Source organism: Belonocnema kinseyi, chromosome 8, assembly GCF_010883055.1.
Source record: "Belonocnema kinseyi isolate 2016_QV_RU_SX_M_011 chromosome 8, B_treatae_v1, whole genome shotgun sequence".
Classification (NCBI taxonomy): domain Eukaryota; kingdom Metazoa; phylum Arthropoda; class Insecta; order Hymenoptera; family Cynipidae; genus Belonocnema; species Belonocnema kinseyi.
Window position 1 is genome coordinate 139,208,216 of NC_046664.1, and position 15,368 is coordinate 139,223,583.

At 37.8% G+C, this 15,368-nt stretch overlaps 1 protein-coding gene across 2 annotated transcripts in view; it reads right to left on the minus strand.

Annotated features, from left to right (window-relative positions):
- Positions 1–15,368, minus strand: part of LOC117177842 (activin receptor type-1-like) — a 123,908-nt gene that overhangs the window by 79,390 nt on the left and 29,150 nt on the right. Inside the window, exon 4 of one of the 2 annotated variants that reach the window (XM_033368826.1) lies at positions 11,150–11,260. The exons of the other annotated variant lie outside the window; for it this stretch is intronic. Coding sequence (XP_033224717.1) covers positions 11,150–11,260 — 111 coding nt within the window. The remainder of the gene's footprint in view (positions 1–11,149; positions 11,261–15,368) is intronic. 2 annotated transcript variants of the gene reach the window in all.

Below are 15,368 nucleotides of genomic sequence, written 5' to 3' on the forward strand. Positions count from 1 at the left end.
TACGCCAATTAGCACAAATGGTAAGTTCCGACAGTGCCTACAAGTGTGCCTACTGGCCGCTAGATGGCAATACCGGTTTCATATGTATACACCTGGTAGCATCTTTAGATTCAATTTTTATAATGGGGGACAGAAGCATACAATAAAGGAACTGGTATACCGAAAATTCTACGCGCAGTCTTTCCTTGTGGAAGTAAAAATGCTGCCTGATTAATAGTTACACTTTTCTGATTAGGCAAATGTACTGGCAACCTAATATTAACAGTACTTTTATTTTGCAACCATCTATCGTATATAGGATCACATACTTCAACAGGACTGACCTATCTAGTATCAATAAAATTTATAATTTAATCATGATGAATAGTATTTTTATTTTTACTGACATCAGTAACTACGACAGAAGCAGAATCATGACTTGTAAGGAAAAAAAGGCTTCTTACTGTTATGGTATTTCTTTAATCGACGTTTACTACAAATGTATCAATTTTATCAAAAATAATATAATGAAAATATTCATGTCTGGGAGTGGAACTACTTTTGTTTGAAACTTTTTCCTGTAAAATCAGTGTCAAGAAATTTTACCTGAATTTCCATCGACTTTGAAGCCACCTGACAACACTTTTACATCCAGGTAAGTGCTTGACAATGCGCAGGTGTAATGTCATCCCCTAAGCGTACACCAATTTTTAACCTTATCCGAGTGACGTTAGTTAAGTGTCAAAATTGACACATTTGCCAGGTTCCCGCCGCTAAAATCATCCACTCCGACTTGTAAGGCACTCTTTTACGTTCCTCATCATAAGACGAACATGAGTGGGGGATGGTCGTGGGAGCTAAAGGACACTAGCCTAGCAAGGCTCTTGGTGGTTCGGAGTCCACCTTAAGATGCAAGCCCCCGTCCCACCACCAAGTAAATATGTGGGGGTGTGTAAGGGAATAGGGCGGAAGGTGCAAGAAAAATGTAAACCCTTAAGGGACACATTAGAAGCTTCCATTACATTCATAAGACGAACATCTCAGGTGAAAATTGGCCTTATCCGTATCACGTTGCCAATTAATTTATGGGCTTACGGTCTAATAAGTGATCACAGTCTGTGATTGAATAAATACGACGCTCCAGAAAAAGTCTCTTGCACTCTAAGGACACGGAGTGACCCAAGCACGACAGCCTTCTGCATTTTTTCCGCAAGTGTTTTAGCATATTGTCGACACGCAGGGATGCTTTTCAGGATATTAACCAGTGAAATCTTGGCACCTCCAGGAGCGCCGATTAATTAAAGATAATTAGAATTCCGATAACAATTTAATGATTGGATTGTTAAAAAAATACGGCTGTTACCTGACGCAAGGAGGAGAGCACAGAAGAGGGAGAGATGGAATACAGAGATTGAACCGCTTCTTGCTGACCCATCGCGTTTCTTTAGCGTTCATCCTGTTTTTGTCAAAAGGTTGCAAAAATATACTGATAATATCATCCTTCTATACACCAACATCTGGCCCGCATATTTACCTCATATTGAAAGTCGAAAACGCCCATTCCATTTAAGCCTAAAGATGTGTTTAAAATGGATGACGAGTTTCGTGGAGATTTTTACGCAGAATCCGACCTTTGGACTATTTATTGATGTGTGAATAATGCAGCGAGAGCTTTGCCTGATGCGAACCTTAAAACAAACGGTTAATCTTAAGACCAAAATACAAATGCATTAACTCGCCACAAAGATAGGCTGAACAAGACAGTACGCGTCCCGTATTGAGTATGTGATTGACTACGTAACATCTGACAGGAATTTTACCGCCAAAGTTCGAAAGTTCGCACACGAACTCCGGATCTGATATCACACATTTAACAAGTCGAAGCTGCTGACCATCTGACAGCATATTGTTGAGAGAATACGGATACTATCTGACGCTAGAGAAGTCTAGAGCTGAGAAAGTGTTGGGCCACAGAAAACCAACATTTTCTCTCTGATGCATCTAGACTCTTCCAAGACCCTCCAGTTACTGTTGAAGACAAACCCAAACCTGAGGAGGGCGAAGCATTTTGGAGAGAAGTTTCGGGACCAGATGGTATCAAGACCTTCTGGTGAAAGAAGTTTCCTTCAACCCATCAGCATCTGGCCCGTATTTTCACCTCACGCGGCTCAAAGAAAGACGTAGCAGGATATCAGGAGAACCTGCTCATCGATAGATGTATCTGCAAAGATACTGCATCCTACTAGCGTGAACTATCGATGGCCTGAATTGATTACCGGAAAACTTGCAATTCGACCTCCCATTGACATATCATCTGTCTTTTGGAAATCTTAAATATCCATACCCACATCGTGAGGTACATAGGCAGATTGATGCCGCTTTGGAAATCCAGATTTACTATCTCATCTGGAAAAAATCGTGTGAAAACTGACAAGTTGACCTTTCAGAGAGGTGTCTTTCAGGGCGACACCATGAGTCCACTCCTCTTTTGCCTCACATTATTGCCACTATTTCTAGCACTTCGCCGTTCTGAGGGGTACTTTTGCGGCAAACCTGCAAATCCAAAGTACAAGGTCACTCACGTATTTTAAATGGATAATCTTAAGAACTATGCTAAAAACAAAAAGCAACTACATAAACTCTCGGAAGCAAATACAAACGTCTCATCCGACAGATTTGGTCTACCGAACTGTCGTCGAAGAACAAAGTATTTGCAACGACCATGTTTGCCTTCCCGATAGTACTGTATTCACTTAGAGTGGTTCCATGAACGAAGAACCCACTCAGATCCCCTGATATCAGAACATGAAAGGTTATGCGCATGAACAAAAGCATGCATCTTAAGTCTTCTGTTCCGCGACTCTACATCCCACGTCGTCAATGTGGTCGCGGAATATTGAATCTGAAATGTCTTTACGACGGGATTATTCGGCGTATAGCACATAGAATGGCAAATGGAAGATACCCTCTTCTTAAAATGGTCAGGAAGCACGAAAAAGTGGGCAATGGAGTGTTTCTGTACAAAGCAGCGGAGGAGTCTGCTGAAACACTCGGACTTAACTTCAGTATTAGGAGTGAGCAAAATGCATCAAATTCTATCTATCTCGAGTACTCACTCCTGAAAGCCCGGATTAAGAAAGCACAAGAGAAAAACTTCCATGAACAGCTCCTCGATAAGAGGATGCACGTCATCTTCCACAGAAATATGGAGGACCATTTAATGTCGTGTGAGCTAACTTTTGCTTTCCTTAAATCACCGGGATTGAAGTCTGACATGGAGGGTTTCATTTTGGCATGTCAAGACGGTGTCAATTCCACCTTAACATACCGGCGCCACATCTTGAGCCAAGACATTGCCGATGATGGCTTCAGGGCGTGTCATGCACACCCGGAGCATCTATCACATATACTATCTAGTTGTCATACTCATGCTGGAACGACCTACATCCAAAAACAAAATGCGGCACTAAGAGTACTTTAGTACAATCTCTGTCACTATTACGGCATTAACCTTAATATCGCTCCTCTAAATGCTCCTAGGGAAATAGAGTATATTGTCGAGAATAAGAAGTGCCGCATATACTGGACATTTATATTCTCGACAATTGTTTCTGTTGCACACTCGAGGACTGACACAGTCCTCCTTGACTTCGAGAAACGAACCATGTTCGTTATCAAATTTGCGGCACCAGCTCACAAAAACATCATATCCAAGGAGAATAACAAGAAAGTGAGGTATAGAACCTTATAAGGGAGTAACGACGTTTGTACGCAGAATATTCTATTAAACTAATCGTCCTTATTATCGGCGCTCTTGGATGTGCGAAGCTTTCACTGGTTAATAGCTTGAAAAGCATCCCTGCGTGTCAACAATATGTTAAAACACTTGCAAGGAAAATGAAGAAGATGGTCATCCTTAGGTCCCTTCGTGTCCTCGTGGTTTACGAGACTTTTGGGGGATCGTCGTATTGATTCTGTAACAGACTGTAACCACCTATACCATGGTTGTGAGACGTGGTTATCACTGAAATTTTTACCGCGAATTCACTGGGAACAAGGTACCTGCGACTAACATGCTTGACGTCCCAGTTCTACTCTACTCGTTGGCACTGGTTCATTGGACGAAAAAGGAGCTTACGACCTTTGATATCGGCAGACGTAAGCATAAGGACTCGCATATTAATTCGTCCATTTCGCGATTATAAGTTTCACGCCACCAAGGCGGGTGCGGCCTTCTGAATTTCTGAAGACTTCATAACCTAACTGTTTTAAGTACAGCTTGCTTTCATGGAAATGGCAGAGATTCTCTCCTATAAATGATCAGGAAACATGAGGTGATTGGCAAATGCGCGGGTCATGCACATGCTGCAAATCAAGTACCAAAAATATGCCAAGGTACTTGCGAGATTTCGCGGCCTGTAGGTATGATTTAACGAGGATCTGCTAGGAGCCGGTCTCAGTTCTAAATGACAGCTGCTCACAGTGGGACCTTTGGGTGGTTGTTAAACCCTTCTTTTAAATTAAATGTATATCGACTGTGAGCGGTCAAAAAGCAGTAGGTGCCATTTTTTCGAAGTTGAGTTTAGCATATTATCAGATGTAATTAACCATGATTAAAACTTATACATAGTAATGTTTCGCATAATAATGTTTTTTATGAAGATATTTTAGGACTGAAAACCAAATAAGTGCATTTTGCAATTGTAATGAGATGTGAAAATAAAATAAGTGCACACTTGTCGTTTACTTGGTTAGGCAATTTAAACAAAAGGTTGGCTAGTGTAGCGGTATCTTCATATAAAGCAATGTAAGCGCATTTGAAGAGTGTTGATGCTTTTTAAATCTTCCTCTTTTTTTAACAAAAGTACTTATTAAAATAAACATGACAATAACAAATAATGTAAGATAAGGTGCGGATGCACATAGATTTTATAATAAATATTAGTTTAAAAACAACATAAAGAGGAATATCTTATCAATCATAATTTTCTATGTTCTGCTTTGCATATTTTTTCATAATTTTTCTCTGAAAAATAGAGCAAGGATAAAGTAAAAGATGGACGGAGAAAAGCAAATATTATTTTCTATTGGGAAAAGTCCCTTAACTCTGGTAACTGAAAAAAATGAATTAGAATTAAAGAAACAATGGTCAGTGTTTAGAATAGGATGGTTTTTTCCAGCAGCTTTTTTTATAGTGCGGTGTGATTTTTTAATTAATACATTTTAAAATTGTTTTTCGCAGTTCTAAGAGTTACCAATCTAAGGCAACTCGTACAAAATACTTTGGTTAAAGATTTCGGTATAGAAAGCGACTTAAACAGCGAGCCAAAACGGGAACATAATCTAAATCTAACAACCGCAGAAAATTAAGTGGAATCAATGAACTTGAATTAATGAATGCAAATTAATTATATTTTTTAATAACTTTCCACAGTTCTGTAGTATTTGAAACCCTACAGAAAATTATAGGAAGTAATACAGCTAAGATTTGTCAAATAGAAGTCAATGCAATCAAAGAAAGAGAATACCTTCCAAAAAGGACAAAAATGTTCCATGAAAGAAAAAATACTTGAAAGCAAGAAAGATCATTCTATGAGAGCGCAATGCTCTGAAAAATTCAAAAAATATTGTACTCTTTTCTCAGAAGATGAACAGAATTTATATCAGGACAGATTTTTGGTCTTTAAATTGTACGACACAAAGAAAATGGTTAGAAAGTTCAATCAAATAGGTTAGTGTTAGAAGAAGACGAATTAATTCAGGGCCATAAGAAAATTTTTAAAAAGTCGATTAAAAAGGAATATTTTTTCTGAAAGAGAATGAGAAAAAGCAAATTTGAATATTTTTCAAATAGGCTAGGTTATAAGAATAATTCTATTATTACATCGTTAATTAAAGCAGTTCATAATGAACCATTGCTTGCAGCAGTGAAAGAAAATCGGGGCGGTTGAAATACGCATTACGAAAAAAAATTTGTGAATCAGCATATTAAATCTTATGACCCGTGCTTGAGTCACTACAGAAGAGAAAATGCTCCACGCACTCGATATTTACCTCAAACTTTAACAATTGAAGCAATAGTTGCATATATTAACAACAAGCATTTAAATTCTCCCTGTTAAAAAAAGCGTTATAGCGAAATTTTACATAAAAATTATGTATATATGTCAACTATTCCCCAGAAATTAATATGCCAGATAGAGTACTTCCAAGCATCTAAAGCGTGTGATGACTTGTTTTTCACCTGCCACTTGAACAACTCTTACCGGCTCCGGGTTTCAAGAAGTAGGTGAACAAATCCTTCCAAAGATTAAATTGTGGGATTGAAGAGCGAGAGTGCCTTTCCGCAGGGAGCACTCTTATTTTCGTTAATTTATATCTGAACTATTTACTTCGTTGTATTCTTTTTTTTTGGGGGGGGGGGGGGGGGGGGTTACGTATGTCAAAATAAACGACAGAGTCAGCTGTCAAACTCAACGATACATATACCCTGGAAGGCTACAAACCCAGGGTTGGTGAGATAAAACCTCCGGAACGTGGCTATGTCATTGTCCGTCACCCATGACCAGATAGTGAGAAAAGGGAACACAACGGGTTACGATGTCTCTTTCCAACCTAGCGGAAACACGACTGACCAGGCGCAGCCCGAAAGCCCAGACTACATGATTCGGTCAGTCACCCACGATAAGAAAAAGAGAGAAAGAAAGTCCTTCAAATGATTGTGTCCTCTTCTGGACCAACAACTCTAAACCGGCTACTCTTAAAGGGAGAGAAACAACACTGTATGACTTGGCCCTTTTCTAACACATGGATTTGAAGGCCGATTCACAAGGTACCCCTGCCGATGTCAAAATATTCTGACATATCGGCAATTTGCCAAAATGGAAAAGCACCCTCTCAGAGTTGGTTTAGGTATCGAGAGGAAACGTTACCATATTGCTCTTGCCTAAAGTGTTGAAAAATCGGTATTTAAATAATCCTTTATTTCTATTCTGTCACTAGGACTAGCGTGTGACTTCCGGTAGGCATAGTGGAATTGGATTTCCTGCGTTCTCGTTTCGAAGCGTCGGTGGTTGGCACGAAAATGCTGCGCTGTTATTCGTCAGCTGAGTCGGAAAGGACTGGACATACCTTCCGGGAGGTTCGATGTTGCGTGGCGGCCTGTCACTTTCGCTATTTACTCTCGAAGTAAAAGACACAGGAGAAGTCCGGTCTTGAAATTTACTTTAATAAGGTTTACATTGTATCGAGGTTGAAATTAAGACTACGATTTATTGCACCGAGCTTTAACAATAATGAATTTCTCTAAAGCACATTATGTGCTGAAATTGAAAGTAGGTTAATTTGATTTCGGCAAATCATTTGGGCGTTAATGCTATAGTAATTCGTACGACAGATTCTCGGGTTTGAAATATCGCCAAAGTGATTCGCCTCACTATGTGCTCTCTGTGCGCTTTGTTTCTCTATTTTTCATGAGATTAACTAAAAGTAACGAGCTCCGGTGATATGACGGGTTTCCTTTGTCTTCCTTCTTTTATTCCAGTAGTGCAAGTGTGTAAATATGTATAAATATCCGAAAACTGCACCTTAAGTAAATAAGGGAGATGGCGTTCTATAAGCTCTTTTTTATCCGACACGTGGTTTTTCAATTCAATTAGTGTGCTGAAATTGAGATAGCTCACGAAAAGCAAAGCTTCGCAAGTGGTCGAGAGATTTTTTTTTATGATTAGAGATATTTGGATCAACCACCCTACCGAAAGAAATCTCTGAGTATATTTTAAAGATTCTCTAGGGTCAGAGGCACTCAGGTAGATATATTAAAAGGTCCAGGTAGTTCTTTTAAATGTTTTAAAGACTTTAAAATCTCTTTTCCGAAATTGAAATAGAAGTACGATCATAAATAAAAAGCAGAGAGGCTGAAATTGAAATAAGAATTCGATCATAAATAACCAGCAGAGGGGCTATGTCAATAGAGTAGCCGACACTTAAGCTTTAGGATTAAAATTTAGAAGTAGATTTTTTTTAATTTCATAGTTAACAGCCTGAAACATAATAATTCGGAATCTACGGGTTTCGATGATTTCAAATATCTAACTTATTTGTTAAATGCTTAAAATTGGAATACGACGTTTCTCGTAAATGGAATGAGATACGCCAAAAAAGACAACATTTTCGAATTCAACTAGAAAATGGTATAATAGCATATAAGTTATAATTATAAATAAGTATAATGAGAAAATTCATCAATTAAAAAAAAGTGTTAATAATTTGAAGAGAAATTTAAAAAGGGAAAGTCGGATTAGCGACGGTCAACTACTGTAAATAACTCTGCCCGCCCGGTACTTGACGAATACAAAAGGAACATTATATTACCGTCGCATCACTCTTAAAAGGACCACTAAAAGGACCTTCAAAAGAACCCAAATCTCTCAGACTATCTCCGAGACTAAATTATTTCAAATCGACTCTGCTTATAGTCCAAATGGGCCAGGCTATTTCGCTAGAGAATACTCAGAGATTTCTATCGGTAGGGCACCTGCTTGTAAAATGGTTAGATTGGGGCAGTTAGACCGAAAATTCCTTTTTTTTCTTGCTTGTTCGACAGTTTTTCTTTCAGGTCGCATGTCGTTTCCACTCTTTCGAAAGGGAAATGTAATTCGTCAATTGCGGTAAAATTTCGTAACTCCGTTATGCGGTGAATTCAAAGGTGAAAATATATTAATATTTCTTTTGTTTAACGATTCATCTGCTCATTTCATTTTCACTTAAATAAAAATGTAGTATTATTATCTCAACATGCTGGCCTCTGGTCGTGACTGCCTTATTGATTGAGCTGGAATTTAATTGACTTTATGTTTCAAAGTAAATTACGTTACTAGTGAAGAGTCTCGTAATTGATAATTTCCGTTCACTAGTGGCAGGCGCCTTAGTTTATCGAAGCAATAAACCTTATAAAGGGATATTTATATTGAAAACATTTTATACCGATTTATTTTGCCCTAATCCAAATGTGATTCCGAGGCCGATTAATACTCTGATAAGCGTTTAATAAAGATGATTCTAAACTGCAAAAAAATGCTGCTGGAAAATAAAGTGGCGTTTTTCACAAGGCGCTTAGTCGTTTTCAATGACATATTAGCTTATATAAGCTATTGCAGGTCCGTCAGGTAAACATTTCGTAGGCTCACTTTTAAAGGTTTTTGATAGAAAAAGAGACATTCAGCGTTTTACTCTTTGGACTAACCACAGCACTGCTCAAAATAAAAATTAGTATCTCTATACAACCTTAGTTGTCGCTGTGAATGACGAAAACGATAGACCAACATCGATTAACATGAAAAACTTAAATAAAGGTCATATCCACATGTCTGCAGATTATATTTATGCTCAGATTGAGTAACAGATTAGGAGAAATTCCATTGTGGAAGTTATGTATGAAAAAGATTAATGAAATATGACACACCGAATGGCCACAGTTTCAGGACATTCGAGCCATTAAACTGTCAAAAAAGAAGGGTATAATTGAAAAATTAGTTCCCTTAACGCCCCTCAATAGAAGGGCATTTTACAAAAAATTGTGAGTAAATGAAAACTCAAGATATCTTGCTGGCGATTTCAATCAATAAAAAAATGTTATAAGTTAATTTTTAAATATGCAATAGTTTTGTACACGAAGAAGTCATAAACGCGTTTTCTCTTATTGCGAAAAAACTGCTTTTTGACCGCCCGTAGCGGTCATAGATATACATATACACACATTATTTAAACAAAAGGGTTAAAAAAACCCACCGCAGGGTCCCACTGGGAGCACCTTTCAACTAAAAATGACACCGGCTCCTAGTAGAACCGCGGTAAATCACACATATGGTCACGTCTCATAACCGTCAGTTTGGTGGTCACAGGGTACCATAAAATCAAAGACAGGCCGGCAAAGATTTCTGCTTCCATCTCGCTAGTGCCTTGGCATATTTTTGCACGAGGGTATAGAGTATAGTGCGTCCTAACACTAGCCACTGCGAAATGGGCGTCTCCGACTTTAAATATTCCGTTGCATCGTCACACGCTTTATCAAGCGAAGTAAGCGTTCACATTCCGTGCGGATCTCCGTCGCGTGCGATCGCCTACCGGGCAATTCTCAACCTAACTACACTGATTCCCACCAAGCGAGTCAGGATGTCCGTCTAATTCCACTGATTCCTACCGAAGGGAATCGTTCTTTTGCAAATCCCCTGTGTTTTCTTTGTTTTCAATAAACTGCGCCGGCGAGCAGAATCCAACAAGCGTAACGTGCCACGTTTGTTTTCAAGCGACTCGAAACTGAAAACAAATGGAAATCGGGCATCTCAAGCTACTTCTTGGTCTTCGCATCTGCCATCGCTCCTACAAAGGTTCCCTCACCTAGTTGGCCGCAGCTGCACAGGAATTTTAAAAGGGATAATAGATAAGTACTTTTTCATTTCTACAGCTGATACTTGTATTTTCGATCTGTATTTTTTTCATAAAGTTATGGCTGTTTTCCGCTAAATTTCCTTCTCACATTGGAAGCAAAACGATCGCAAAATTGAATAAGTATCTCAAGATTTCAAATGCGATCCGATAAACCCACAATTGCGCTTGAAGGGTATTATCACTCACAAAATATAAAAGATACAACGACGAATCAAGCAATTTAAATCCGGAAAATCCTCGTCTTCAAACATTTTTCCAAATTGAATCCGACTATTACGAAATTGCGACTGTTGTCAGAAAACTACAAACCGCGACCCAACTTGCTAACTTGACCGTGAATAATAGCAATATGACAATTTCGGTAAAACAAGATAGGCCCAAATAACCTGAAATCGTTGTGCGAAGCTTATGACCAAAAACGCATAATAGTCGAGGAACAATTTGAAGCGATCCTTGATCCTCCAGTTCTTTATAGGGAAAATCCCGATGATTTTTCGTCACTCTTTGATAAAGCGCGATAACATCTTAGTATGTTAGTATGCTCAAAGAAGTCGAAATCTATATGTCGGCAACGACCCCGCTGAAAAAATAAACTTCCCCTGTAAGGATGGGAAATATGAAAGTTGTCTTTGCACATACTTCGGAATACTTCAACATTTTCCACGTTTAAAACCAAAACTGTTATGCCTATTAAAAAAAGGTTAAATGCAATTCGTCGTACCTAGGGTAGTTTGTCGAGAACGTTGAATTTTTCCATTTTTATTTTTTATGGCGAAACCCATCAATATTGGTGGTAGAAGGCTGCTTAACGAACTTCCGCCGTCTTTTTGGACTACAAGAAGAATATATCAAAGTAAATTTTGACTCAAAAATTTCTTCAAAAGTTAATACTGTCGTGAAAATACAAATAGACCGACAGCAATCTCGAACTCTGAAGTTACGTTCGCTCTTCACATATTCGCTAGATTTGTATTCGCCGTCTGTACTTTAGAATAGAGATATATAGATATGGAGTGATAATATTAGACATGACTCAGAGAGAAAGATATCGATGTATGGAGAATGTCGCGCAATGAGTCCACGCGTATAAATTCAAATAAATGAGTAAACAAATTATTCTTTATCCCTATGATTCGTTTCGAATGAAAAAAAACGCGTTGATAGATCTCTATTTATTTGGACTAACCATATGATTGATGGTGACTTACAGGCACATGTGTGTGCTTTTGTTCAGTTTTTTATTAATATTGAACATTACTATGCATAAAATATATGTTGCGGTTTTTAATAAAATCAATATTATAATGCGTTTATTAAGAAATATTTGCTTTGACCTTCATTTTAGAAAGTCAAATATTTCTTCAGAAAATGATTTAAATTGATAGAAAGCGCATGAAACCCCCTATTCTGTATTAAGAAAAACATTTTTGATTGAAATTAACAGATAACAGAAGGGCAGAAATCGGCTCTTTGCCGGGTACAATATCATATCAGCCATCTTGGACCAAGGACTTAGAGCGACGACACACACACACATTATACACTGGGTAAAGGATTTAAAGGCAAATGCGTGTACCTATTTAAAGGTGCGGGGCGACCATTTTTTATGGTAGTTTTTTCTCTGGAAAAATGTATAAAACGATTTTGAACTGAAAAAGTTCCAATTCGAAATATTTGAGATATGTAAAATTTTGAAAAAAGTCAATATTTCGAAAGGAAGGAAAAGGAACTGAATTTGTGTCATATTTGAATGAAGGAGTTTAAGTTTGGATACTTTTAAATATAAAAAATTGATACACAAAAGCTTTCAAAATTCAAAACCCTCATACTATTATACTTAAATTTGGACAATTTCTTTAGGAAGAAATTGAAATAGTCTCAATTCTAATTTAAAACTTTTAAAGTTGAACGATTTTATCATGAATTCAAGAATCTCGAACTAAATGATTTGAGATTAAAAGTTAAAAGAGCACAATTTCAAAACGTTAAAAACGAAATATATCCCAATTAGAATTTTTGAAAATAGATCATTGAAAACTCACATGAATGAAAATCTTATTTATTATTAAAATCATTAAAAATTAAATAATTTAAAAGTAAAAACTTTTGAATTTTAATAAATTTTAATTCGAAATGAATAAAATTTGAAATTTAAAACTAAATTGAATAGTTCAAAGTGAAAGCTTCTGAAATTCTAGAAATCTAAATTTTTATTGAAGTGAAAAAATTATGATTGAACGTAAAAATTGATTAGCCAAATTTGTCTAAAATCAAAAAACAATGTCACCCTTATTATCAATTCTGAACCTTTAACATTGAATTCTGCTTTTAAAAAAGTTAGAAATAAAAAGCAATTTTAAATAGGAAATATTAAAAAAATAAAATGAATACTTCATGTCCTTTCCACAATCTATATTTTTATTTAACATTAAATTAATGTTCAGTAACTTAAGAAAATTAGCGAATTTACTAATTTTACTAATTACTTAAATAACTAATAATTTAACTAAGTATTTAAAACTGAACTGATTAAACTAATTTCAAAGAGATGAAACGCGTGGTACTATACGGTACCGCCAGCAGCTGATAAATTAAAACCGGCGGTTTTGCCATATCAATTTCCCAACTGTCCTGAGCCCATTTCGAAGACTGCTAAAAAAACTTCGTCGGATAATAAAGCGCGATTTTTGGACAAAGGATTCTGAAAAGTCTAATAAAAAAATCAGCCACGTCTCGCAACCTTGAGATGCGTGGCCATAGGGAACCATGAAATCACGACAGAACGACGGAACCATCGTGTTTTGAGGATACGATACGACCCAAAGATGACAGCTTTCTACATCCATCTCGAAAGATCCTTTGCATATTTTAGGTACGCGCGTACGGGTTTAAGTTTACGAACCAGTGAAAGTTTCGCCCCTCCGAGAGCGCTGATCACAAGGACAATTACGCGAACTGAATATTTTGTATACAGTCGCTTCAGCTCCCTTTTAAGGAAGCGATGTTGTAGTCGGTCGGAGCCGAGAATTTGATTACGAATATAGTTATTTTTTACGCTTTGGAGAAAGATGTCAGGCCTCTAGTATTTGGCGTAACATTCGTGCCGAAAGCTGAATGGCACCTGGGTAAGATGTCGTAAAGGAAGAATCTGTGATATCGGGCGACCGATCAGAGTATGCAACCTTATCCTTGCATTCGAGGCTCTACAAGAATGGACGAACCCCTTTCACTAGAAAGACGCACAGCAGTCCTGCCAAAGATGGGCAACTTAGCTGATCCGAAGAATTACAGACCAATCACACAATGTGTAAGTTCTCAATGTATAAGTTCACAATGTATAAGACACAATGTACAAGTTCTTCACAGCTATCCTAAATGATAGTATTCTTCGGAGAATCGGATCGCGAAGCAGGATGTCGGGAGAACCCGCTTATCGATAGATGTATCTGCCAAGACACAGCATCCTACCGGAGCTACCTATGGATGACCTCCCGCAGACTTAACGTCTATCTTTTGGAAAACTTGGTCGCTTGGAAAACCAGATTCATTATCTCATATGGAAAACATCATGTGAAAACTAACAATGTCACCTTTCAGAGAGGTTTCTTTCAGGGAAACATCATGAGCCCACTCCTCTTTTGCCTCATATTATTTCCACTGCCTCTCGCACTGCGCTATTCCGAATGATATTTCTGCTGCTAACCTGGAAATTGAAATCATAAGGACATTCATGTATTTTACATGGATGATCTTAATATCTATGCTAAAAATAAAAAGCAACTTCACCTAGCACCAGGGATTGTCGAATAATACTCTCAGAGGATTTGAATGGAATTTGGTTTAGAAAATGCGCTAAGGTTTACTTGAACCTAGAAAAACTTAATGACATCCCAGAAGACCCTGAGCTTGTCAAAAGAAGCGCCGACACAATGGCGCTGGAGAGACCTATACATACCTGGGTGTGGCAATAAGCCGCTTTCAGGACGTGGCATCTATAAAGGATAGTCTCTGAAGCAGACACAAACATCTAATCAGACAGAATGAGCCTTCCGAACTATCGGTGAGAAACAAAGTATCTGCAAAAAACATGCATGTCGTCTCGGTAGTACCCTATTCATTTGAAGTGTTTCGATAGACGAAAGACGATCACAGATCCCTTGATATCAGGACACGAAAAGAGAGCAAATGTAAAAAGCATGCAACTTAAGCACAACCTTAAGTACAACAGGATTATTCTGCGTTCAGGAGATACGGTCACAAATAGACGATTCCCTCTTCTTAAAATGGTTAGGCAGCACGGAAAAGTGTGTAAAAAAGCGTTTCTGTACAAAGCAGTGGAGGAGGTTATTGAAACACTCAGCCTTGATTTCAATATCTGGGATGAAAAAAATTCATCAAATCTTATCCATCTTGAGTACTCACTCATGAAGGTCCGGATTAGGAAATCACAGGAACAAAACTTCCGTGAACAGCTCCTCCACAAGAAGCTGCACGGTACATTCCACAGAAATGTACAAAATCAGTCGAAGTCGTATGAGCTAACGTTTGCTTTCCTTAAATCACACGGATTAAAGTCCGTCACAGTTGGTTTCATATAGGCTTGTCAAGATGGTGTCATTTTCACTTTAGCATACCGTCGTCACATTTTGACTTAAGATGTTTCCGATGATAACTGCAGAAGACACCTTGCTCACCTAGAGCACCTAAAATACATACTATCTTAATGTCCAACTTATGTAAGAGCGACCTATATTTAAAGGCCCTATGCAGCACTGGGAGTGCTGAGAAGTGGCGCATATACTGGATCTTCATATTGTCTACTATTTTAAAATATTTTTTATAAAGACATAAGGAAGTTGCGACGCGTATCCGGAATACTCTGTTAAGCTGATTGTCCTTTTCATCGACGCTCTGTAAGCCACTATCTCACGCCCGAAAGA